Source organism: Diadema antillarum, unplaced genomic scaffold, assembly GCF_040938485.1.
Source record: "Diadema antillarum isolate AM-2024a unplaced genomic scaffold, OU_Dant_1.0 seq00000751_RagTag, whole genome shotgun sequence".
Lineage (NCBI taxonomy): Eukaryota > Metazoa > Echinodermata > Echinoidea > Diadematoida > Diadematidae > Diadema > Diadema antillarum.
In genome coordinates, this window is record NW_027271645.1 from 28,091 (window position 1) to 51,191 (window position 23,101).

At 38.8% G+C, this 23,101-nt stretch overlaps 1 protein-coding gene across 1 annotated transcript in view; it reads left to right on the top strand.

Moving 5' to 3' along the window:
- The window catches only part of LOC139738515 (syntaxin-binding protein 5-like), a 73,866-nt gene that overhangs the window by 25,564 nt on the left and 25,201 nt on the right, over window positions 1-23,101 (top strand). Inside the window, exons 10-15 of the mRNA XM_071649139.1 lie at window positions 14,805-14,872; window positions 15,434-15,474; window positions 16,144-16,349; window positions 16,919-17,358; window positions 17,806-18,040; window positions 18,908-19,211. Of these exons, the coding sequence (XP_071505240.1) occupies window positions 14,805-14,872; window positions 15,434-15,474; window positions 16,144-16,349; window positions 16,919-17,358; window positions 17,806-18,040; window positions 18,908-19,211 (1,294 nt within the window). The remainder of the gene's footprint in view (window positions 1-14,804; window positions 14,873-15,433; window positions 15,475-16,143; window positions 16,350-16,918; window positions 17,359-17,805; window positions 18,041-18,907; window positions 19,212-23,101) is intronic.

The window sequence follows — 23,101 nt, forward strand, 5'->3', positions numbered from 1 at the left end:
TAGCGAACGGATTTGGATGAAACTTACAGGGAAGGTTGAGAATGGTATAAGCATCAGATGATTAAATTTTGGTAGTGATCCGAGAATTTTTGTGGATTTTATGAAATTTTTTTGATATTTTGGCAGGTAGGGTCAATGAACTTGGGAGTTCAAGCTGCGCATTTTTGAGGTTTTCATATGCGCACTAAAGTGTGTGCTCCAGTTTCTGCTAGGTCAAGGCCGCAGCTGGAAGTTGATGATGTAACAAAAGGCTTCGATACATGTATTGGGAAATCAGGCAACTTTCAGCATGCATACGTATTCTAGTGGAAATCTCTGATCTCTATAGGAGAACAAAATCTGTGGTGGAAATGACCTGCTTAGCGGAGGTCTGCGTTCTCAGAGTGCTTCTCTAGTTTGGATTTTGTTTGATATCAGCATCGCGTTCACAATTAAACGAATATAAACAATCAAGAATTTTATGCACACGCAACACACACACACACACACACACACATTCTGGCTGCCTCCATCCATCTTTATGCATATCTGTCTGTTTATCTCTTTTCTGTCTTTCTGTCAGTGTGTCTGTATGTCTGTATCTCTTATTCCTCTCTCTATGATTATCCAGCTCCATCTTCATTTTCTGTCTGAATCTCTCACATTCTTGTCTTTCTCTTTCTCTTGCATTGTTCATTTTTACCCCATGTTTCCTCTATTTCACATATCCAGATGGTGTGGTAGATTATTCATGTACAGCAGAGCTGCCAAGTCTCCCTGATTCTGCAGGAGTCTCCCTAAAAATGTCAAAATCTGTTCATGTCCGAATAAGAGAATATTAAAGTCTCCCTGATTTGGGAATCATTTTTGCCCATTGAAATGCATGGAACACACGATTACCTCCCTGATTGCTGTGTGGAATCTCCCGGATTTGGATGTTGGAATGTTGGCAGACCTGTGTATATTTGTATTGCGATATTTGATGAATATTTTCAGCTAAACATATGTCACATATCTCTATTTTTATTCATCACACACTCTCTCCTTCCATCCAGCTCTTTCTCTCTCTCTCATTTGTATCTTACCATTCTGATTGCACTCGGCATGTGCATCAAAGACACAATGCAAAAGTTTTTCCTCCCGATTACCTCCCAGTTTTGTCATGCTCAAACATTTTCGAAAATATATTGTAGCTCCTCGTTATGGGGGAAGACGTACATGTAGCAGTTGTCTCCAGGAGAAAACAAGATTATCCAATGTCACTGACATCACAGCCTCTAGATACCGCGTCATACGATCAATCATGTCGCGCAGTCTCCTTTATGGATACTTGTCTGGTGATGGTTGCCAATCCTTATTTGAAGCAAAGGTAGCGGGAACACAGCAGATTTCCCCCCCCCAAAAAAAAAAAACAACAACAAAACAACAACAACAACAACAACAACAACAAACAGACAGACAGACAAACAAACAAACAAAACAATTTCAGCGAGACTGATGTTAAAACTGTGTTTATGTACTGTATGCAGGGAATTTATCCTCTTTTGGTCTATATTTGCTTCCTTTGATATTGTGTATATCAATTCAGAAGTAGCCAGTTCCTGATGGTGAAAATACGGTCGAACTTGTAAATAGCGGTCACTTGTCTTTAGCAGCCGCTTGCTTATGGCAGTCACTGAAAAAATCCCCGCGTGAAATTGCTGTACTATAGACCCTTTACATAGCATAGATTATCAATTTAGTAATACCTTTACACATGATTAAATCTTCAGTCAATTAAAAATCAAAGAACAAGTAGGCTTAACCCGTTGAGGACGAGTCCCGAGTATACTCGGGCAGGTGCCTATGGGAAATGCGTGTTGTAGCAAAATCAGTCCGTCCTCAACGGGTTAATGGAAAATTTAAAATGAAGTAAAATGCACCAAAAAAGAAATTTCCATATTATACATTGCTGCTCATGCTAACATATTTGCAGGTTTTTTTTTTAAAGAATAACATGTGGTATCTTGTGCTGTTTTACAATGCAAGTGTTGAAATTCAAAATGGCCACCGACCTGTCCATAGTGGCCACTTTTGTTGTTTCCCTTGGGTGGCCGCTATAGACAGGGTTGACTGTACATGTATGTACAAAACACAAATATATATCTCACACTGACTTCTATCTTACCCTGTGTCTGGCAGCTTAACTCATCCTTTCTAACTCTCCCATGTTTTGATCCTTGGCCAGAATTTTTTTCTGTCGTGTTATAGCTTATTTTCGAATGTTTTAAGCTCTGTGGATAGTTGATTCACGCTTTTATGTGTAAGAAATGATTCCCCCCTATTGGCGGAGGCCATTCCCCGACTCCCGACTCTTTCCGGTGATAGGCATCACCAGAGCAGAAATGACACGGTGTGTGGCCCGGCAACTGAGGCAGATAAGCAATGGTGTGGTTTTGTGGTCATGAACTCATGTGCACCAAAACAAAAACAAAAACAAATAAGAAGAAAGAAAAAAGGGAACAAAGCAAAAGTAAACAAACAGACCAACAAAAAAAAAGTGAAAACGGAAGACACTGTAAACATTGCCTATACGATCTACTGGAAAATCTGCCAAGGTGTAATTTTTATCCTGTAGTCAGTGTGATCCTAGTTTGAAAAGTTGCATCTGGGTTCTGTTTCATAAAACTTGTTATCAGCAACAACTGCCACATATCTGTGACAAATTTGCTCAGCCAATCAGATGTAAGGATTTTGGTAGCTTATAACAACTAGTATGTAGTCGTAACTTGTTATTGATAGCAAGTTTTATGAAATGGGGCCCAGATCTTCTCTCTTTTTTTTTTGCAATCGTAGTTGTCAAAAATTTAATTTCATCATTGAAAGTGCTTGACCTCTTGTTGAATGAATGAAAGGTGATGTAGAAAAAAATATGAATAAATGTTCTGTCCTCTCGTTTCCCCCCCCCCCCATAAAGAGTTATAACTTATGAATTGATTAATGAAAAGTTACAAGGATAAAGCATGTGTTGTCCCATTTCAGCAAGCTTTATGCTTTTTGACTGGAGTAAAATATGATATCCCATCTTCAAACCAAATGAGCGCAATATGGAGAAAGATTGTTTTGCATAGAAGTCTGCAGAAGTTCAGCTCTCCACCAACAGACCTACAACATATTTGCATGAACATGACACTTCCGGATGGAATTATCCTGCTGAAAATGAGAGAGAGAGAGAGAGAGAGAGAACAGGAGCATGGGAGAGAGATATAACAAGTTGGAGAGATAAAGAGTGAGAGAAAGAGAGGGAGATAGAGATAGGGAAAGAAATATGTTGGGAGGAAGATGGCATATTAAGGTTCAGGCTTCATTTCCACCTGTGAATGCTTTCTAAGAATAGAATTGCTGGAGAGCAAAAAGGTCAAAAGCAGTCACAGCCACTTTTTCCAATTCCATCACCCATCTGCTTGTGAGAGTGAAATTGCCAGCTTTTTTTGTTTTGTTTCTTTTGAGAGGGAAAAAAAGAAGAGGATGGCGCTGTCATCTGTCAAAGTCTTTAACTCCCGTTTATTTTTGTGTTTTGGTCATATGCTTCCCGTTTGTAGACCACTAAATGCCACTTTTGTAATTCCTCATACTGTAAACATCAGTATTTTTTGTGCGACTAAAATTTTGTGCTGGGGGCTCAAAAACTTTTTCGCGGGTTTGTGACTCTGCGCTGCTGAATTGTTTTTCATCGTGTGCAAAGACATTTCCCTGCTTGAAATTGATGTATTGCTCGATCCATTCGCATGTACAAAAACTAAATGCTGCCACTAGCTGCACACGTGTGCTCAAATTAATACTTCTGTTTACTAATCGTTCTGGGGCACATGCGCCAACAGATACACACACACACACACACACACACACACTCATGCCAGGGAGACACCACTGGCTAAGCACATGATTTGACCCATTCCAAAATGTGCAGAATAGATTAGCAAAGATATTTTCATGGGTTATAGAATTCACGCTGAGCAAAAGTAGTGCGAATTGCGCGAAAATTGATGTACTGCGAATATTTCCACGTATACAGTATCTCGTACATGGTTACCATTTAATGGTTCAGGGTGGTTTCGCTCAAAGTGCTCTTCCTCACTACTTTAAATCTGACTACAGTAGAGTAGATTCAAGCAGTAAAAATGAGGAAGTTGTGAAATTTTAGATGTTTTCTGTATTTTAATAAAATATTGCTGTCAATCAACAAAATACTGATTTTGGTCACGCCCCCAAACACACAAATAAAGAAGAGGGGAGGTGATGATGTCATCGCCTCACAACTTTCTTATTGGTTGGTTTGCAAAATGGTGTAAAATCTTGTTTTTTGTATGGATTTTTGATAAATCAAATACGATACCTTTTCCCCCTTTTTAAAGTCATCATTTGCCAGGGCACCACAAGACTAGAATAATTTGATGGGAAATATGCAATTTTTTCATTTATATCATGTCATTAGAAAGGGGGCAAATATAATGAATATTTAATACACCCCAATTCACATCATTCATATATTTTCACTCCTTATATCACTGCGTCATTATGGCTACACTGTAGTTAGAAAATGAAAATCTTATTATCTTTCTCTCCTAGGTCAATTTTAGCGAAACCTCTCCCATTGCTTGTCTAAATTTATTTGATTCATTATTACACCTGTCTTGATTACTCTGACTGTGAAATTGCATATTGACTGTTCTGGTGGTCTGTTCTGCTTTACTTGCACAGTTTGTTTTGATATTTTCAACAAGTCAAAACCCAGGGTAGTCTTATCACGTGTATGAAACATTGTGGAGCGGCAAATGGACAGGACTTTTTCATCACGTACGCTCTTAATTTGTGCGCGCGCACGCACGTATGTGTGTGTGGTTTTATTTTACATGACTTTTCATGAGTTGAATGTCATTTGCAAACTTAATATCTTGTCAAAATATTGCCTCCCCCTAATCTAAATGCAATGAATCTTGACTACAGATGTGTGAAATTACTACATTTGCTTCTTGAATTAGGACAATATAGTTGTCATTCTGCGGCCCTGGTTCCTGATCATGTGTTCAACCACCACGAAATTGTGTTACACGTCCCAATTCACATAATGTTCTCATGAAATATGTGGCAACTGCAATACGTTTGTATGAGATTTTGAATCATATCTTTATGCGCGTTTGTGTAATTCCTTGAAATTGTGTTACACGTCCGAACTCACATTTGCAAGTGGATCATGAGGTTCATTTGTGACACGTCAACTTCCTAGCTTGAAATAGTGTCCTGTATTTCACAGAGAGAGGGTTGTTGTGGCTACTTGAGACATCGTGAGAGACGTTCAGGGGTACGCATGACTAACTTCCTCCGAATACTTCCTGGGAATGTTTCCGATGCGTCTAGACCGGCTTCTTCAAGAATAGCCCCCATGGATAACTGATTTTGTCATCAATTTGTCCCACAAAAAACAAAAACAAACCAAAACAGGTAGGCAAGCAAAACAAAATGTTACAGAGAGAAGAAAGTTCAGCCTGACTATAAATGCTAAAGCTTATTTTGTTATGATGCATGGAGCTTAGTCTAGCATGATTAGTATTCTTTATACCTACAGAAAATTGCCGAGTACTAGACAGGTAATCATCATGGATTGTCAAACCCACACTCTGTGTGTTTGTAAAGCCTCTTTTACGTAACAAAGTGTGCTGAGTCCTTGTGCGGAGAAATTCCAAGAAGATTCCAAGATTATACAGAGTTGCTCAAGTATGGATGGAGCTTCTCTCATTTACTAGTTTACTCATCTTCAATATCAAACTTCTTGCATAAATGTAGTTTTTCTTTGAATCTCTCTATTTTTTTTCTCAAAATTCGGGGTGGGGGGGGGAAGGAAGAGGAGTTGAGAGTCAAAACCAATATGTGAGGCGCAAGACATCTAGTATTCTATCCGTCTATAGTCCATCTTTCGATGTGCTGACATTGGGGAATTAAAGGTCCTGTTTACCTTTGGGAGCAATGATGAAAAAATGTTCAAGATATCACTTTTGATCCATATGTGTAGGTCAGTTGTATCACAAAACATACTACCATATACAATTTTTGCAATAGAGCCTAAAATGTAAGGAGATATCACTATTTTTCTCATTAAACCATAACTGTAGATGGTTTAGTCTGGAAACATATTTATTATAGCTATTGTTCACATTTTGTATATTTACCAATACTTAAACATCGATTATACTGGTTCACATTTTTACATTGGTTGTTTCTATCCCTAACTCACATTTTAGAACTATTTTCAAGCAGTAATCCTGGGTTTTTGTTTCATCTGCAAATGGTAAATTATGCCTTTAATAAATACATGTGTGTACCTTTAAGGAAATGAGTGACAGATAGATAGAAGGATAGGTAGATGGATAGAAAGAGAGATAGAGACACAGAGCAAGAGAGAGAGAGGAGTAAAAAAAAAAAAAATGAGGCAGTCCATTATTAGCCGGGGAATTCTCCTGTCTGGTCGCGGCACGCTGTCAATTCTTCACCTACTGCCAACCCTGCCCGGCAGGTGTCGGAGACGGTTTTCTCGCGATGCTAGACGGACGCTCGCAATGAGACGTGCCCGACACGTCGGCTCGTCAGAATCATCAGGATAAAGCCGTGGCAGCAAATTGATGCACCAGCTGCTCTGATTTTTTAGCCCTGTTTTTTCTTCTTCTTCTTCTTCTTCTTCTTCTTCTTCTTCTTCTTCTTCTTCTTCTTCTTCTTCTTCTTCTTCTTCTTCTTCTTCTTCTTCTTCTTCGTCTTCTTCTTCTTCTTCTTCTTCTTCTTCTTCTTCTTCTTCTTCTTCTTCTTCTTCTTCTGCATCTGCTGCTGCTTCCTCTTCTGCATCTGTTTTCTCTTCTTTTTAAAATGTGTGTGTGTCTTCTTTGTAATTCAGACCTGGAAACCAAATTTTTTCCTATCTTGTTGTGTTGAAAAGTTTATTGCCCCCTAATTTGGTAACCCCCTCAGTTCTTTGTTGTTCTTGTTGTTGTTATCCTTATGAATTTTCTCTTTCTTTCTCCTTCTTTCCCTCCTCCCTTTCTCTGTCCTTCTGTTTCTTGCCATCAATTTCTCTTTCTCGATCTCTCTCTTTTTCATTGTTTTCTATTTATGTCATTGATTTTGCATATTCATTACTGTTTGTATTTGCTCTCTTTTGATATACTTACTCTTCTGTAATTGATTTTTTATCATATTTCTTAGATTTTATTCTCATCTTAATTGTTGGATGATGTCTTTTTGACCTCTTTTGACTGCAAAATTTAAGTGGAAGAATTGATTGATGTTCTCATGGGGTGCCATGGTGGATCATGTGCAGTTGCTTAGAGAGAATTTTACCGATCCCATCATATGTATTCAAAAGAAAACAAAAAGGGGGAGGGGTTCACTTCAGGATGAGCCATTCCAACTCGAAAGTAACTGGGTAATTCCATGGGGTTGGGACTGAAATTGTGACATACAAGTTGAAAATTCAAGTTGGGTAAATTGAAATTTCCTTTTTCCCCATGATTTGTTACTCCCATTCTTCAACATATTCCACTAGAAATCTGTTTATTACTTCGCACACTTTCAGTCAGCATGGGTAAACAGGTATGGCAAAATACCTATGTTACACGGACTTCATTTGTTGACATCCTTCATCATTTTGTGTTCTGAAATGATAACAATGAACACATCCACGTTTTTTTCGTCCATAGCACATCAACATGTTATTTAACAGGCGCATGAGATCATTATTAGTAAGATTGTATGTTCTGATGTCAACTGCAAGCCACTTTTATTAACATGTTTTTTTCTACAAACCATTAACAATTTCAATCAAAGGTTTAACTTTTTCATCAAGAGTGACACAATGACAATATTCTTAAAAGCACCACAATTGAAGCAAGTGATTTGTATGGGTATTCAAGTGAAAACATGATTTTATTGTTATAATCAGGGGTTTTCAGACAACAACCTCGCCCACGGTGTACTACCTATGTTACACAGACAGTATGTCTTTGTAACATAGGTACACTACGACATATCAACTGATTTCCTTTATTGTGGTGCGAGATGTTAAAACCTACACATATAGACTTTATGTATGTTCCCACAAATAACACTATTGTAACAGTTCTTTGGAATTATATCTACTGCACACCTGTGGAACAATACCTATGTTACACAGACTTCAATTCTTTGTAACTCTGATATGAAAGAAGGCAGACTTAATCAGAAGAAGAAGAAGAAAGTGAAGCTTTACACAATTTGACCTAATATACACTAACAACATCATCAACTAGTTGTCAACTAACTAAGAAAACTAATAAAGAGAAATCAGACAAGTCTTCTTGTCTTCTCCATGTTCTTTGTTTGAAATTAATTTCTGCTCTTTTGTCCAATGTCCATTTAGCCCTCGATTTTTGTTTTTCTTCTGTCCATTTTCCCTCTGTGCAGTTTTCTTCTTGTCTAGTTTGTTACATTCGCTCTTCTTGGGTGTTGCTTTGTCGGCTTCCTCTCTGTTTGTGGAGTGCTGTGGATGTGTCCTTTTCACTCTTTCATGTAGTTTAACATGTAGCGGTGGTAGAGGAGGAGCCATGGCAGATTCACCGACAAACTGAACAAAAGGTGTAAAGAGAAATAGAATAAAAAAAATAAAAGAAAATTTTTGTCGGGGTTGACTATATATTCCTGTTGATGTATCTGTGTGTTTATGAATGGAATTAAATAATTTTAACAATTTTGCTTACATTTCTACCTCTTGGCATACCCATTAGCTAGAGTTCCATGTGTACCTCCCACCAAAATTGAAAAAAAAAAAATGGGTTATGCTTAAGATGATGTAAATATTAATGATAATAATATAGCATGCAAAACATAGGAAAATATCATTTTCATACTCTATGCTAAAAACTTGTTTTCAGATGCAAGCTACACTGTAGGAAGGGCAGGTTGCTGCCCCCAGTGTCCTAGCTAAGGTTAGGGCTAGGGTCAGGGTTACGGTTACGGTTATGGTCCTTAATAGACTCCCAAAATAATACTAGGCCCTATTTTATATTCATCCCCCATCGAAATTGTCGCCCTCTTTTTGAATGATAGTGTAGAGCAATAATAGTCCAATTTTGATTGGGGTTCATAATTTTATTGAAGCCTTTCCTACCCACTACCCACCCAAACTGAATAGGACACTGGCATTTTAGCTTTGAGACTTCACACTTGGGTGAACATGGAATGGAAATGGTGAATCTTTGTGAAATGTTAACAACTTCATCAGAGCATCTAACAGGTCAGTGAAATCTTGGAAGGAAAACATTGACATTTTCGAAGTAAATCTGTTAAAGAGAAAGAATTTCACAGCTCCTAGTTCCCTCAATATCACCAGCAAAATAAGGCAAACTCTATTTCTCTAGTTCAGATGCAGTCTGGACATCTACGTTTTCCAACTAGTATATAGTGATTAATACTAACTCTAGCACGTCTACCTTGGTAGATACCTAATGACAAAAGAGTCCAAAAATTCACAATAATCGGGAGGTAAAACAATTTTATATTGCAGTGAAGATACACTGATATACTTTTGTATGGTTTTCTAAGAGAGGAATATATGCTCCTTTTGCAGAGACCGGCATGGACGGAAAATTTGGCAATCAAAATTATGAACATGAACCTGTAACAAATATCTCAGTATGTGGGACTACAGTATCATCGTCCACAGTATTTTTGGCCAGTTCAGAGGTATAGATGTCGTTTTTTTTTCCTCTAATAGAGTTACAGAATATGACAAATGTTATTATTTTCATAAAATAGCGTAAAAGCTTACCAATTGACATCAGAAACATTAAAACTCCTGTACCTACGTTACATGGACAACGGCAGAAAAACAGATCTTGCGCTGTCCAGGTAGGTGTATATTGGCTGTGAGTAGTTTTCCTGCCATTGGGGGAGGACTGCCAGTGACATGAATACGATTGCTGAAGTTAGTAGCTCTTCTTTTTATCGCGAGAGCGTCTTTCCTTACCTACGTAACACGAAGAGGCCGGACATCACACTGAAGTACAGTGATATGTTCCGTATTTTCTCGTTTATTTTGAGGATTTTGATGCTAATTTTTGGATAAGAATACTCCTGAAATATAAATCTCATTATAGAAATAAAGTTTCTAATCATATTATGATTGGAAGTGTATGTAAAACCATGCTATACCTATGTTACAACAAAAATTGCCATGGACATCGTTTGTAACATAGGTATGAGGTTGCTTGAAGATGCTCTGGTGTTCTTATTTTGTTACAAATGTTTATGTGCCTTATAGTCTTTGTAGAAGTCACCTTGCCTCTCTTAATTATGATAGGCATAATGCTGAAAGGTTGTATATTCCTGTTTTACATTGCCATGAAAATGGCATATATTTATGTCACAACATAAACCACAAAAAAACCATGGGACATCATGAGTGAAACAGTCATAGACAAAATACATTTGTACACAGGCTTGTTTTTTTTTCATCAAATAATTCTTCACACATTTCTCTCCAAGAATAACTGCAAACCACGGACAATTATTTGATAAATTTTTCAGAATATGACTTTTATTCCCTACACAACATGAAAATCTAGAGAAGACCCAACCCCATGGAATGACCCAACTTCTTAAGGAACTAGTGAATCAGAGGATATTGAGTGATAACAAAAAACCAAATTTTTAGGCACTTCTACTTCTCTGCACCACATCCCCCCCCCAAAAAAAAAAAAAAAAAATCTTTGGTTTTGTCAGCTCAGAGCTTCATTTTGTTTGGATGACGGTACACTCGTTTGATCAGATCACAAACAGTCGACTCTTTCCTGAAAAGAGAGACGTGATTGTTTCGTTTTCTCCCGAAGGCTGCGTCAGCGGGATTCTGTTCTTTCACCTCTTGCAGAGGGAAGAGGAAGTCGATACCCTCATGTGATTCTCAAGAGAGAGAATAAAAAAAAGAATTCTATAAATAGATGCTACGTACCTGCATGTTGTCTTCCTCACTCCATTAGCTCTATCTTCAAGCTTTCACCGCTTCCTCTTTGTACGTCTTGTCTGTGTTTATACCATATTTCTCTCTACCTCTTATTTCCCATCTCTCTTTTTGCCCTCTTCTTTCTCTCTTATCTGTCTCTATATTCCCTCTTCTCTCTGTCCTTTCCATCTCTCCCCCTTCCTCTCTAACCTCATCTCTAATTCTTTCTTTCTCTCTATCTCTTCTGCTTTTCTCCATTCATATGTCATTTCCTCCCTTTGCTTTCTCTGTATCATCTCTCTCTTCTTTCTCTCCTCTCTCGTTCTGTCTCTCTTGCCATCATCCCTTTCTCTTCTCTCTTTCTCTCTCTCTCTCCTATCCTTTCTCATAAGCAGGATTCACACTTAGGCAAATTAGAGGGATATGAATCTCAAGGTTTGCACTGCAGTCGAAATTTTGCCTGTATGGACACAAAAATCCCAATAATTAGCGTGATCATTATCGCAATCCAAATCTTCTTGTGCTTGTTTCTGAATTATCACAATAATTTGCATCATCGAGTGTGTGTGTGAACACAAGAGCAAACAATCTCAAGATTTTCTATCCCCTCATTCAAAGCGCACATCACAACTGCGTGCACACCACAGTACTGTAGTGGGTACAGGGCAAGGGTGCACAGTAAAGCGCACTGCGTGGACGTACAATGTATATATTCTTTGGTCACCAGGCGCAGTTCATTGGCAAATTATGGCAATCAGCAATTAGTGGCATGTTTCTGTCGGTGTGAACACTTGCAAAAAAAAATGTTGAGATTTGAATCGCGATCATTGTCTCTCTATTTTGTCTGTGTGAATGCTTTTGCAAAAAATCTCTCGATTTGGATCACGATCATCATCCTGTTATTTTGTTTGTGTGAACACTTGCAAAAAAAAAAAAGAAATCTTGAGATTTGAATGGCGATCATTATCATGCTACTTTGTCAGTGTGAATGTGACTATTCTCTCTATCTTTCCATCATCCCTCTTTCCTCTTTCCTCTGTTTTTCCTATCCTCATTCGCTCTTTGTCTCTCGTTCTCTCTCTGTCTCTCACCCATCCATCTGCCTTGTTGTAGCTCTCCCGAGGTGTCAGCGTGTACTTTTCAGCCATCAATGATTCAGGGAATGTTAAAAATATCATGGCGTTCTCATGTCATTAGCTTTTCCCCTTCCCCTGGGGGGGGGGGGGGGGTTCGGCATTTGGCCATGCCTGACTGTGCAGCAGTTCAGCCCGAGTGTGTGCCCTGGCTGACTCATGCATTCCATAAAACTTAAGATGTCACATCACAGTTTTTGCGGTGGCCTAGATAATTTTTAGGGTCTTGATGTCGGGAATGGGTTTTCTTATTTTTTTTATTCCTCCATCAATTGAGAAAGTCAGCCTGAGGTGTCATTTTGAGCCACAGCAAGGCGAATTATGCCATGAGGAATACTTGCATGGAATGTTGGGTGAATTTATGCTATCAAATAAAAGTAATTAATTGGCGAAAAAGAGAAATCAGAATGATATCACACTATTCACAGCAGTGATGACCATCTACGTGGCAGTTAGTCACCTTAAGTTAGTCAAAAACTAGTCATCTTTGTTGCATGACTGTGGTATTTTTGATCAGACGGGTTTTTTTCTTTGTGGTGAAATGACTCATTTTTTTTCCTTCCTTCTCACCTTGACTGACATATATGGTCAATTTTTTTTTTACCCGTTGAGGACGAGTCCCGAGTATACTCGGGCAGATGTTTATGGGAAATGCGTGTTGTAGCAAAATCAGCCTGTCCTCAATGGGTTAAAGGACAAGTCTACCTTCATATGCATGTGGATTGAGTGAATTCAACAATATTAGCAGAACACATCAGGGAAAGTTTGGGGGGAATCGGACAATCCGTTCAAAAGTTATGAATTTTTAAAGTATCTTGGAAGTCACTGCTGGATGAGAAGACTACTACAGTGTATGATGTCACATGTGTAGAACAATATAAGGAAAATATAAAGAGAATTTCACAAAATTTTACTTTTTGAAAAGAGTACGCTTTTCCTCAACTTGTCACTGACGTATGGTAAGGATAATATTATTCCCCCTGTCTTCTGAAAGAAGGAAGTCAAGCGTTCTCCTATTATGCAAGAAAAGTGAAAATATGTTGAATTTTTCTTTATATTTTCTTCATATTGTTGTACACATGTGACATCATCAGCTGTAGTAGTCTTCTCATCCAGCAGTAACTGAGCAGGAACTTCAAAAATTCATAACTTTTCAATGGATTGTCCCATTCTCCTCAAACTCTTACTGATGTGTTCTTCTAATATTGCTGCATTCAGTCAATCTACATGTCTATGAAGGTGAACTTGTCCTTTAAATTGGCTATAAGTATCAAGGACATCACATTGTAGTATGTCTTACCACATCCTCCAAGGTGAATTCAGGTGTTCTTTTGTATAAATCGTTGGCAATCGTGTGTTGGTCACTTCTGGTGTGACTTTCAGCTCTGAATGTCAGTAAGATTGCTGACTTTCAAACTGTACAAACTTTATTCCTTAACATTTCTTCTGTTTTTTGTTTCTGTTGGTATGTTTGTATCTTCGTGTCTGATCTTAATAGTGTGATCTTGTAAACTTTCACTAGAGGCAGCCACCTTCTGAGATTTCTGCACAAGGCTCTGGTGTTCAAGGCAATGAGCAACCGTGGGCCTATGATTGAATCCTAAAGCATTCGGTTTACTGTTAATTCTTTCCACCTAGGGGGAGACCTCTTGTGATGTTGGTTGCTAGGCAATAATGCATCTTTGCAAAATGAATGGACTCCACAGCCATATAAGCCAGACAACCCAGTGTAAAATGCATGTTCCTTTATGCCAGGAGATGTGGACTGTAGCACTGCAATGCAGTCAATTTATCATAACTTTAATGCATCCTATTTCAGGTACATGTTCTCATGTACAGTATTTACTGGCTTGCTCTATGACAAACATCTATGATTATATGTCAACTCTGAGCTAGTAGTTTTGCAACTTCTGGGATTAGCCCCATGTGGAAGCTGACCCAGCTTGCAAAAAAAAAACCCCAAAACAAAACAAAACAAATTTCATCCTCCATGGGTTACGGTAATAGAAACTGATTTCACCTGCAGTACCACTGAGTATGCCATGTTTTCATGGAGTCTAATTTTTTTTTCTCGCAAAGTTGGACTTTGCGATCATGAAGTACAGTAATCAACAAAGAAATGTACAGTGTAGGTGTGCGTGTCACATTCATGTTGAGATTAGAGTTGAAATTTTGGGATGTTGTTAAATGCCCAAATAAAATGTAGCACCTGACTCGCAAAATTTGCGAAATAAAAACCTCACAAAATTTATGGCATATGCAGTATTTGCTTCATTGTGGAATCTTAGCGTAATTATTACGTACACATTGGCATGTAAGCAGTCACCACCCAAAAGCAATTTGAAGCCCAACAACAGTGGTGGGAATTCATGAGGTGGTTTAAAGTTAGACCATGGTTTATGCAAATCTCTTCTGTGTAAGTACATTGGACATGTCCTTGCCACAAAGTCCGTATGCCAATGGTCGTCCAGTAACAAAAACACACATTGATACACCTATTTCATGCTTATTTTAGTCCATGGACTAAATCTAAACCACCTTCACGAATTCGGGCCAATGAGAATATGTTGTATGAGAATAGAGTCTGGATTCAAGACTAACCTGTGAGATTTTTCTCTCCCTACCATCTCTGCCGGTCCATCATTTCCCAACCCCACCCCACCCCGACCCCCTCATCTCTTTTGATGCATTAGAATTGGCCGGTGAAAGGAGGCGAGTGGGGATCAGGTGGGAGCAGTGACCAAGAAATCATCATCACTGGGTGAGTCTAGAAGGATGAGGATTAGGAGGATGGAGAGGACGAGGAGAGGAGGAGGAGGAAGAAGAAGAGGAGGCAGAGGAGGCAGAGGAAGAGAGAAACAGACAGACAGAGACAAAGAGAGATAGAGATGAGAGTAGAGGGGAAAGAGAGGGAGAGAGGGATGGGGAAAGTGTGCAGGGAGAGGTGAGGGGGAGTGAGGATGGTCACAGAGGTGACAAAATGGGTCGGGATGAAGGGGCGTGGCAGTGATGGTGATGATGATGATGATGATGATGATGATGTGCAGGTTCCAAGGGATGGTGTCCACATTAGCTGTGACATCTGGCAGAAGAAATGGCTGGTCTGCTGCAGCAGTAGTGGATGGCTTGAGTGGTTGCACTTGTGGTAGTGGTGGTGATGATGATGATGATGATGTTGCTAATGGGATGGGATACACATGCTGACGGTCGCTATGGTTGCAGAGCCTCAGAATGAGATCAGATTGTGCTCAAGATGATCTTGATACCGTTTTGCCAGCAGTATGTTTTAAGCATGGTCTCTCTCTTATCTGCCTCCTTTCAGTCATGCGGATGGATCCATCAAGTTCTGGGATGCCTCGCAAGGTAAGGTATCGCTGAGAAATTTGTAGATCATTACCTAGCTGGGAAAGTAGGAGAGAGATAGGAGAATAGAGAGAGACATTACAGCGAACCCCTATATGTGGTGGTGAATCCTTAGATATTGATTCATCTATACAATGTAGCTAGATCGACAGCTCCCATGTTTCCGTCACAGATATATTCATGTGTATAGGAAGTTCTAAGTTTTCATTCATTAAAGGACAAGTTCACATTCATATACATGTGAATTGTGACAATGCAGCAATATTGATAAAGCACAATTAGTAGAAGTTTCAGGAAAATCGGACAATCCTTTCAAAAATTTTGAATTTTTAAAGTTTCAGTGCTGCCATCGCTGGATATGAAGTACTACTACAGCTTGTGATGTCACACGTGTAGAACGATGCATAGAAAATGTAAAGAAAATTTAACGTATTTTCACTTTTCTCGCTTAATAAAGGAGTACTGTAGTAGTCAAATGGATGTGACGCCTGTTCGGTAATCAGATCATTGGTTAATATCCAACCCAAATATCTATGGCCATGATTTTTTTTTTTTTTTTTTTTTTTATCATGGCCACTACTAAAACACAAATAGTGTGTGCTTATTTATGCGGTTGTAGGGCAATTTGTAAATCAATTGCACTTTTCTTCTGTCCCGCCCGCCTCCTAGTCATGCTCCAAGTCCTGTACAAACTCAAGACTGCCAAGGTCTTCGAGAAGGCCAAGCAGGCCAAGACGCTGGACGGCGACGACGACCCTTTCGCCATCCAGCTGGTCAAGCTCTGCACGGAGAGCCGGACGCTGTGCGTGGCCGGGGCCAGCGGTCACCTTCTCATCTACCGCTTCAGCAAGATTGAGGTGTCTGCAGAGCTTCCGGTATGAAAGCCTCAAACGCATGCACACATGCACTATCAACAGACTTATTGTATTGACCTCTAGTATTTTGTACACAGTCTGGCACAAAATCTGACATTGTTTTTTGTTTTGTTCCTATGTATGTCCTTGTACAATGTATCTGTTGAAAGGTCAATGAGAGAAAGATATTCAAATATGTTGCATTTGCTTTATAATGCTCTTCTGGGTGTAATAATTGTGTATGTTGCACTTGATTAGGAGCGATGTTGTGATTGATTGTAACAAAACTTTCAACCCTGATACTCAAAGCACAATTTATCCAATACTGATGCAGCCAAAACAATGCACTTTTATCACTACTGCCGATGTCATGTAGATAAATATTTATGGAGCCTTTAGGCTCAATGGTCAAGTATTCAGATGTGGCGAGCCTATTATCCTTTGACTTTGTCTGTCACACTGTGAAACTTACAAGCTCCTTTGAATGAAAATTGATTGATTCAAAATAACTTCCAGTAGATTGCTGTAGGGCTAAACAGTGATTGTACTTCAGTGGATGCTTTCCATGTTGCCTTGTTACATGCCACCAGACGTTAGACATATCAATAGTGTACGAGGCTGAGGAGCCGGAGACACCTGAGACAGAGATGCCCCCGTCGATGCCCCAGCCGGCCCCGCCCTTGAAGCGCAACACCAGCACCGTCAGCGCCTCCAGCGTCGCCTCGGCAACCCTGCCCTCCACCCCGATCCAGAGCTCCTCTTCCACCACCCCGGTCCCGAGCCCCAGCAACCACCCCCACTCCCACCACGGCCACTCTCACCACCACCACCACCACCACCAGCACCACCACACCCACCACCACCACTGCGGGGACGGGATGTGGGACAACATGCCCAACCTGAAGGTGAAGGGTGGGGCCCACAAGCGGGGAGTTGGCTTCCAACCGTACCTCTGCTGCCAGCTGCTGTGGGTGGACGGCGAGCCCCCTCCCACCATCACCTGTGTGGAAATCAGCTCCTCCTACGGCCTGTGAGTACCCCTTTGGACCAGGATCTTATGGAGGTCAGGGGTAATATATACATGTATATACAAGAGATTAGAACCAGAAGGACCCTAATGCAGCAAAAAGGGAACTTGTTACTTTCTTGCTTTCCATATGACAGGGGTGCAAGTGCCAGTTTAGAAAGAATGTGAAAAGGAAAGAAGAAAAAAAAAGCAGAAACAACAAGGAGAGTTGCAAATGGAAACTGTTTCACCATCTTCATTTCTGAAATGGTGTCACTTCATGCATCTCTTTTTCTTCCATGGGCCAAGCATTTGCTACCACCATGAGGCTGTAAGTTGTACTGACGGGCATTTGCTCTGTGTGGTTATAAACAAGGAAATAAATTTTGAATGGAAAGGGATCTTCTAACTAAATATTTCAATTGTTCCTTCCCCCTACATGCATCTCCCCTCCCCACCCCCAACCCCCAGCCTGGCATTTGGCACCACCAACGGGCTGGCAATTGTCGACTACCTACAGCGCACGTGCCTGCTGAACATGGGCACGCCGGACCTGTACGGATCAGCGGACCCTTACCAGCGCACCCCGCGGTCGCCCAAGAAGAACAAGTCGCAGCCCCAGGGCCTCGGGGACATCGTGGAGCAGTACATGTCGGACCAGGAGCGGTGCCGGTCTCCCGTGGGCGCCAACATTGCCGGAGAGTCGGTCGGTTTCAAAACTCCACTCTGTTTTTTTGTCTGTGTGCACATGTGTGTGTATATGGAAATGCTCAGTTTCGTACAGTGTATGAAGATGTTGGTCTTGGTGCTGTTCATTTTTAAAGTGCTATAGGGTGCATTTATGCTCTCTTTGTAAAGGTGGAATCAGTATTTTGAAGCTCTGATCCAAACCGCTGATTCAAAATGCTGTTCACAGGGGTGCTGTTCATGCTCGGTTTTTCCGAGCTTGAGAAAGAGCCAATTTCATGTACATGCACTGCGAATTGTTTAAAAACTATAAATCTCTATTGTAGTGAGCTGTTCAGCATACATGTTTACTTCACCTGAATGAGCATGGCATTAATTTGACATCAGAATAAACGTCTTTAGGGCCTATAGGCGATTTTGTGTTGATGCTTCCCCGTTAAGTGCATTCAGAGAGAATTGCCAATTGTAAAATGTAATTTGCATTTATGCTTCCCCATTTTATCTTGTGTAGAGAGTATCATCGATTGTAAAGGCACCTCTTAGTGCATTTTGCATCAGCATTTTGAAATGTCATTTATATCAAAAATGAGTCAGGATGCAACCATGATTTGAACTAAATGTGTTTCAAAAGCCTGATTATGACCCAAAATGTTTTAATAGCATGAATACATTGTACACCCCTAGTTGAAATGAATTGAGTTAAAAATGACAAACAATTATTTGGATAACATACAGGGGAAGAGAATTCAAAGAAGCAATATTGCATGTAATTCCAAAATTTTTATGTAAGAAAAGGGAGCATTTTTTGTCCTATCCTATATTTTGGTGCAATTAATTCTGAGATGTTCCATTTCTCATTGACCTTTTGCTGTGTGTGTCATTACAGCAAAATGGCGTCTGCATCAGTCCGACGGGAAACAGCGCCATGCGGGGCGGCAGTGCCGGTGGCGGCGGCGTGAAGCCGCGAAACAACCACGACCCCTCCCAGCTGAGGCGCAGTAAGTCGCAGGGCTGCCGCAAAATGATGCCAAAGACACAGTCCACAGCCTCGGACACCGGGGCCAGCGGGCCGAACGGGGACAGCGGAGGAGGGATGGGAGGAGGAGGAGGAGGAGTTGGAGGAGGAATCGGAGGAGGAAGTTCTGGAGGTAGCTCGGACGTTACCCTAGGCTGCATGGGTGGATTGCTGAGTTAGTAGTGCCCTCCTAACACACACACTAAAGCGTCTAACCTATCCCTTTAAATTATACGTTGCTGCTCTCATTTTTTGTTTAGTATAACACATTGTTTTCTTTCTCTCTCAGTAACGCATTTCCCTAAGAGCTAACCTCAAAGATTAGATTTGAGAAGGCTAGATTCCAAAAGCACTCAACACATCAACCTAGTATTTCTCTGTCTCAACAGAAGAAAAAGTAGTAGAACATTCCTTGAACCAAGGTAGATATACAACTTTAGTAAGTAAACAAATACATTCTTAAAATCCATTGCAGTAGATCATACAGTTATATTGCGTATACACAAATATTAACAGAAACAATTTAGCTCTATTCCCCCCCTTGACGTTTCGCGTGATGCTCTCGCCATTTTATGACTTTTTCCTTTCAAGTATCGCGCAACTTTTGAGACCAAATTTGTTGCTCCCGGACATACCGTTTTGAAGCCACGCCCATTTGAAAAAAAAAATTTGTCGACCCAAAATTTGCTCAAAAATATGATTTTGTGTACAAATCCAATGTGAATTGTGTTTTTGCAATTGATTCTTATAAAAATTAATATTTTTACTTTCAATGGCTGATAATGATTTATTTTAGCCTGATTATGCTTTGAAAAGTTTCTGCGACAAATCTTGACGGAGAAAAACAATAAAAACAAAAAGTGAAAAACAAAGAAATTCAATAAACAATAAAATACATAAGAAATAATTATTAAGCCCAATTTTTGCTTCAATATTGTTGATGAGGATATTGAAAAGAATATGTTCACCAAAAATTAGAAGTCTTGGAGCTTTATTTTCTTATTTGTAAGCAACAAAAAAAAAAAAAAATTGCATAAATTAGCATAAATTAATTAATATAAAATACATAAATTAAAATTTGAAAAAATCTAACTATACGGTCTTGTAGATTACATTGGCCTCTACCTTAGTGGAAATTTTCGTGATCCACGACCGAGATCTGAAGGGGAGGCCAAAAAGGCCCCCGGTGGTTTCAAAAATATGATTTTGTGTACAAATCCAATGTGAATTGTGTTTTTGCAATTAATTCATATCAAAATTAATATTTTTACTTTCAATGGCTGATAATGATTTATTTTAGCCTGATTATGCTTTAAAAAGTTTCTGCGACAAATTTTGACGGAGAAAAACAAAGAAATTCAATAAACAATAAAATACATAAGAAATAATTATTAAGCCGAATTTTTGCTTCAATATTATTGATGAGGGTATTGAAAAGAATATGTTCACCGAAAATTAGAAGTCTTGGAGCTTTATTTTTTTTATTTGTAAGCAAAAAAAAAAAAAAAAAAATTGCATAAATTAGCATAAATTAATTGATATAAAATACATAAATTAAAATTTGAAAAAATCTAACTATACGGTCTTGTAGATTACATTGGCCTCTACCTTAGTGGAAATTTTTGCGAGGATCGCGCGATCCAAGACCGAGATCTGAAGGGGAGGCCAAAAAGGCCCCCGGTGGCTTCAAGTCCCTCAAAAAACTGGAGACTTGTTCTATTTAATTTTTCCTTTCAACACTTCACCAATGGAACTTCATTCACAATCCACTATTCCTCTTTAGGAAAAAAAGAAAGAAAAGAAAATATTTTCTGTAGATGCCATGAAGTTATGAGAGAGAATCCTGAAGAATCAGTTTGTCATTTTTATTTTTTTTTAAAGAATTATTCTCTTTTTTCTACAATCCCATCAATTTCATCTGCTCAAATCTAAGCCTGCATTCTGCATCAGTCCCATATTACGCTGGAAAGGGCAATGAAGATGACCTTATTCTGGGTGACCTGCTAGATTTGCGTATAATCAAAATAGGAAAATATCCGATGAGTAAAAAGTGATTCAATTTTGCAAACCAGTCGTATTGTAAGAAGTTTTGAAACAAATGGGATGTAAACACACTTTGCAAATATAACAAGTATGGAAAAAAGCCTTACATAGTTTCTGCTACTTTTCATTGCATAAACTCTCTTCTAATTAATTGAAGAGGTAATACAAAAATTAACTTAGGTTTTTTTTTTAAAGATACTTTTAATTAGGTGATATTCTGCAGAAATTGAGCTTTCCTTTCGACAAGAATTGTGTTTTGATAAAGTATGGATGACACCTTGCTAAAAGGCTATCAAATAGGAACAAACTAAGTGTGGAAGTATAGAACAAATTTAGAAGTGCTTTACTTTTCAAATAAAACTTGATGAAAAGGAAACCAAAATGAAGCATACACTAGACTGATATTCAACTGATGATAGAGTCATTTACAAAATTATATAACATAAATTTAACGTTGTGTGATAGATGTTTAATCAGATCAGTCCCTTTGTAATAAATTGTGAATAATCACTTCTAGGAAGTCATCAACACAATTTCAGCTTCTCCCGAGCATTGCAGTATTCTTTTTATTTTTCATTATAAGGAAGCCTCTCTGTACCATTGAAATATTCTTGTTAGAAAGCTTTTACCATCATCTCCTTTTTTTCCTTCTCTTTCTTTTTTTTAACCCACATTAATTGAAGAATAAAACTTTTGCACAGTGATATCCCACAGTATAGTAGCAGCAGCTCTTCTGCAAAAACTCATCTCAGTTTTGTTTTTGTTTTTGTATCATTTCAATATATGCTACTCCTTGAAGTATTCCTAGATTTTTGCTTCATTGCTATCTCATTTTCAAACTGAAGTTCTTCAAAATCCTGCAGGTCTATTTTCTTTTTCTTTTTTTCTTTTTTCTTTTTTTTTGGGGGGGGGGGAGCATACACATGTAATGTTTGTTCAAAATAAGCTACCTTAGATATTTGTTGTACATGGTTCAAAGAGTGAAATTCACAATCTATTTGTAATGAAGTTTGTCAAGATTAAAGATAAAAATAAAAAACCTTACAATGAAGAATCACAAAAACAAACAAACAAACAAATAAAACTCAGGGGTTGATTCTAACATAGAATTGTAATGGTCTGTAGAACCAGTCAATTTACTGATTGTGTTAGATTTTTTTTTTTTTTCTTGGGTAGTTTGTTCAAAAAATCTGTCAAAATGGATCTGTTAGGTTAGATATAACAAAAAACAAACAAGGAAAAAATAACCTAGATGCACCAGTCTTCTACAGCTTTACCAAATTTTTCAGACATTTTGTAAAATATTTGTACTTTGACCTTAACATTTTGAATTTGATATCAAAGACAACAGCAACACAGATTCCAAGACTTTGAATGTGCCCAGACTTAGCATTCTTTGAGATGTAGTTTTATTTGTAATCCTTTTTTTTTTGCTCCTCTGAGGATTTTTGTAATTGTTGTTTTTTGTCCCCCTTTTACAACCAACGTAACTATTATTCAGTAGTGCTATTACTTCCTGAGTTTCTTTCATGCTTATTTGCCCTAGAGCTCACATCCCAATCAAAATCAGAATCAGAATCTTTGTGTATTCTTTTCTTGATTTCTTTCATCATCGTATCTCTCTCATGCATTGTATGTCTTGTTTCTTTTGATAGCTGTTATCTTTATGCTGTCTATCACGTTCAACTATCCATATACCATAACTACCCATCACGGTGATCATTTCCGTTCTAACTGCCTTTGTGCTCAGTATTACATTCATGTACTTCTAAAATCATCCCTGACTTAGTCGCATTAGATTTAGCCTCAGCTCTAATTGTAAATGTCAAACTACTCTCCCATGTGCTAGTCTTCTTCAAGTCGTTTTTACTTTGCCAAGTGATCATAGAGCAAAATGTCAAACTACTCTCCCATTTGCTAGTCTTCTTCAAGTCCTTTTTACTTTGCCAAGTGGATCATAGAGCAACATGTCAAACTACTCTCCCTTGTGCTAGTCTCCTTCAAGTCCTTTACTTTGCCAAG